The sequence below is a fragment of the Pteropus vampyrus genome, unplaced genomic scaffold (assembly GCF_000151845.1).
Source record: "Pteropus vampyrus isolate Shadow unplaced genomic scaffold, Pvam_2.0 Scaffold229, whole genome shotgun sequence".
Classification (NCBI taxonomy): domain Eukaryota; kingdom Metazoa; phylum Chordata; class Mammalia; order Chiroptera; family Pteropodidae; genus Pteropus; species Pteropus vampyrus.
In genome coordinates this window covers 1,726,473-1,730,808 of record NW_011889010.1, presented here as the reverse complement: position 1 = coordinate 1,730,808, position 4,336 = coordinate 1,726,473, and the positions used below count along the sequence as shown (strand labels likewise).

Here is a 4,336-nt window from a genome sequence, read left to right as displayed (position 1 = left end):
TGGAAAGCGGTAACACCAGAATGGTTTAAATTTGGAGGACTTCTGATCGAAATGATTTACCGTAGGACATAATTCTTCTGTTGGAGGTCTATACTACACACCGTCATTTTTCTTAATTATTTCTGATATTCTGCCCATCATACACTGACCTTCGAAACTATTTATTTAAGACCATTCTCGGAAATCTCAGTCTGAGAAGGAATTGTCAAAAATAATTAAGAAAAATGATGGTATATACCCCCGATATAGAAATACATCTTTTCTAAAATGTTGCTGCTTTTAACAGAATTTAATATAAAGTCATCTCAAGAGTTATGATGCTATTAACCAAATGATTCCAGCAAAAGTAAAAATATCCAGAGCCTCAGAGTAGACAGTAATAAAGAGAAAAATGTTCTTCTCATGTATGCTGTTACTTTGAATTCCTTATTTCGTGGGGATATGTTCTCATACTTACTTCACGACAGTATAATCTATAAACAGTCATGAGACTTCTAGGAGTTTTTTTCAAGGTCTTCCCCTGTCATTTCACCTACGTTTCTTTTTCACCAAAAAAAAGGAAAAGAGAACAAAGGAAAAATTTCCAAGCTAAGCCTTAGTTTTTCTTGGCTCCTTCATCAGGCGTCAATATGGAGAGCTAACAAAGCCTGGTCTTCAGGAAATGGGGTGCACTTACCGCCTTCCTGTTATAACTGGCAAAACATCATTGGATTTAGCTTCAATTATTTTAAATGCGACTTTCTTCAGATCTGAAACGCCAACAGCCATGTCCTCTAGCATTCCGATTTCATCACCTAAATGAGGGAAAAGGAACCTTGTTACAAACATACTATTTGAAGGAAATGTCACTGCTGGAATTTGTTCTAGTATTTTAGTAAACGAGTTTCTGAATGTAGTGAATCCATTTCAAATGTTTTTCCTCAAAGGCTGAAGGTTTTTATCAGTCAAATAAGAGCCATTTCAATGGACTCCAGCAGTTCATGTACCCTTAAAGGGAAGAAGTTGTATACATTTGCTGGGAGGCTAGAGAGACGTTTTTATTAAAAATTATTGGAGTGACATTGATTGATAAAAATCAAATAAGTTTCAAGTGTACGATTCAACAGAATGTCATGTATATATTGCATTGTGTGTTCACTACCCACGTTTTAACTTCTTTATGAAACGAAGTGTCATGCAGATCTCTTTCTATCAGCAGGACTGACATTCGATTGCTATAAATAATAGAGATGGTTGAATTGAAGATCACTGACCTAGGCTCATACTAGTTTTATATGGTAATACACTGACAAATAAAGCCTAAGAGGGAGGTAATTAAATACAATTCGAGATTAGAATGGTCCAATGGAAATATAATGTGAGCCACATATATAATTTTCTTTTACTGAGTTGTATTTTTGAGAGTAAAATAAAAGTTAACATTTATTTTAATAATAAATTTTACTTTAATCCAACATATCTAAAATATCATTTCATCTATAAATTAATATAAAATAATTATTAATATAAAACATTTTTTATTAGTCATTGGAATCCGTATACACATATAGTACATATTGATTTGAACTAGGTATGTTTGAAGTGCTCAACAGCCATACCAGGTTATGTACTAAACAATGCAGTTCTAGGCATTAGAAGGTTGGGACTTTCAAAATCCAGTCATTGAAACAAGTTGGCATAGAGCCTTTTATATTATAAAAGCCAGATGGCTTCTCAGGACTCCACTGTGAAATAATCTATAATTCCATTTTTATAACATAATGAGGATAAAAGTACAGTAATAGGTGAATAAAAAGAATTAAAAGTTAAATTATTTCTGTAAAGTTTGATGCAATAAAGATTTGCTTCTCATTTTAGCTGAAGAATCTATGGATCAAATATCCTTATGAATAGGAGTATGATTTTAACATGTACCGAATGAAGCCATACTCACTGTATGTACTTAGCAGTCCTTCATATTGTACTATTAATCCCACTGTGTGAAGCTGCTGTAGGAAGCCAGGGTCATGCAAACTTGTGTGTAACTTGATGATAAAACCACAAACCAATCCAGCGAGCTAAAAAAAAAAAAAAAAAAATCATTGAAAAAATTGATGGGGGTCAGCAAACTTCAATTTAAAAATATCGAAAACTTCCGAGGAATCAGAGATTTAATTAAAAATTTTTCAAGTATGTATAACAAAACTCTTAACTATTTATATATCTATTTAGAATCCAGTTGACAGTCTGATCTAGTAAGGCTTGGGGAAGGCAGCATTGGGGGAAAGGGAAGAGCACGGACTTTTGAGTCGGGTCGATATGTCTGCAAATTCTGTCTCTACCATGTCTAGCAGTGAAACCGTAAAATGTTATTTAATGTTTCCAAATATGATTAAAAATGGGTTTTTGCACATATAGAGACAAGAGTACTCATTTCATAGAGTCATTGAGAAAAACACAATGAAGAAATGTGTATCAGGCAGGGAATAAAGCTTGACACGCAGTTAGCTTCATTTGTCACTGGACTGTGCATAAAATAGTGGGGTACAGGGACAGTTTAGTTAAAATATTACCTTCCCCTGAAATGTTTAGATTGAGAGACCTCTGTCTCTTGCCCTCCCTGCATCTGTCTGCAAAACACAATCATCAGGGTAGAGGCTGGAGGGGAGAAGGAAGGCCCCAGTACAGCCTCTGTGATGGAGGCTGGCTGTGGTATTGTGGAATCGGGTTGGGAGTAGGCAAAGGAGCTGGTCCTGTAAACCTCCCATTCAAGCCTTCCTGCTGGGAAATTTATTTTATAAACAAAAGAAGGCATCATTATGAGACCTGTCCTGGGATTCATGAAGGAGATGTATAAATAGGGGATTGCAAACAGGCTCCTTTGCCAGTCCTGCTGGCCACCTGCAGTGCAAGGCAGCTGTCCCTTACACTGTAGACTGTACAGATACCCCAAGGCATAATACAGTGATAGGACTGGTGACCCTTTCCATCACAGACCCTCTGTACTGTGAAATAGAATGCACATTGCAGAGACAGCCACGTCTTTGCAGAAATGAATACTTAAGGTCTTATAAACTGTTTTTATGCAATATTTGGTTCATATTTATTATGAATAAGAAAAACTGTGTACCAAAACTGTAAGGAAAGGATCCCTTTAAACATAAAACTGCTCAAGAAAGACGTCTGTCCTCACCAAGGGTCACATTGAACCACCCGGCACAGTGCTGTGCTCGCGACAACGAGAGGCACCTACTGCTTGGCTGAAGACAATGTCTCTTCTCAGAGTCAGCATCAGACACTGGGGCAAGCTGTAAGCAAGTTCCTGAAGGAGCACGAAGGTCAGGGATTGCTTGGCTCGGTTCACCACCTCTCCCATGCAGTCCTTCAGGGTGAGGATGAGGGGGTACAACTGTTCGTACCAGTCCTCTGGGAGGGGCAAAAGGGGGTGCAAAAACAGTGGGGTAAATAAAGGAAGGTCTTGGAGGACAGAACCAATCTATTATTTTTTTCAGTCAAGTTATACATATTGTTAAGGATTCGCAAAGATTACTTTAGAAGGTCTTCGATTCAAGTCTCTCCTCTGAACTCCAGAAGTCTATAACGAGCCACCCACTGGACTGGACCTCTGCACTTGGGTATATTTAAGATATTTATATTAGAACCCCTCTCCTCTCGGCTCATCTCCCATCTGTGCAGTCTTCGTCTTAGTGGATGGTGCCACCAGACTCTTCCTATGCTGGAAACAAGTTTTCCTGGACTTCTACAGTCTTCACATTTACTGGGTCATTAAAATAGTCCTAGGACTGTAATACCATCAAATATTCACCTTCTCCTTGCCCGCTCCCATCCGCACTTATTACCTCCTTGGATCACTTTCTGTCCCACTCCCTAACTGATCTACCTTCCTACAGCTACACCTCACTCAAATTCTTCTCAAGTGTTGCTAGAGGCAACTTTCTAATGAGTTTGAATCCGATCTCATTACTCACTTTCTTGCTTCCTTGCTTAAAATCTTTAAAAGACACTGAAGCATTCACAATAAAGTCCAAATGCATATAAGATCCTCCATGACCTGACCTCTGCCTACCTGTCTAGTCTCATCTCTCAGAACTTCTTCCCTTGCCATCTTGAGTCCTAGTGAACTGAACAAAATGTATTTCCCAAAACCTGTCCTGCTCTCTCATCTCAGTGTCTCTGCAAATCTCATCTCCAATCCTGGAGCACTCTTCGTCTGTTTAGCTTCTTGACAAGCACCTTATCTTACCTGTAGACTCAGTTCAGATTTTCTGTCTTCCTGGACCTCCCTCCTGACTAACAAAAGTAACATAACCCGTTTGCTAAAGTTTGGGTTGAGTTC

The 4,336-nt window shown here is 38.3% G+C and overlaps 1 protein-coding gene across 5 annotated transcripts in view; it reads right to left on the bottom strand.

The window, feature by feature from the left end:
• The window catches only part of INPP4B (inositol polyphosphate-4-phosphatase type II B), a 610,870-nt gene that overhangs the window by 60,106 nt on the left and 546,428 nt on the right, over nucleotides 1–4,336 (bottom strand). For all 5 annotated transcript variants that reach the window (XM_023519662.1, XM_011373754.2, XM_023519664.1 and 2 more), the window contains 3 exons: nucleotides 3,233–3,405; nucleotides 1,934–2,057; nucleotides 677–794 (listed from right to left, as the gene is read on the bottom strand). In XM_023519662.1, coding sequence (XP_023375430.1) covers nucleotides 677–794; nucleotides 1,934–2,057; nucleotides 3,233–3,405 — 415 coding nt within the window. The remainder of the gene's footprint in view (nucleotides 1–676; nucleotides 795–1,933; nucleotides 2,058–3,232; nucleotides 3,406–4,336) is intronic.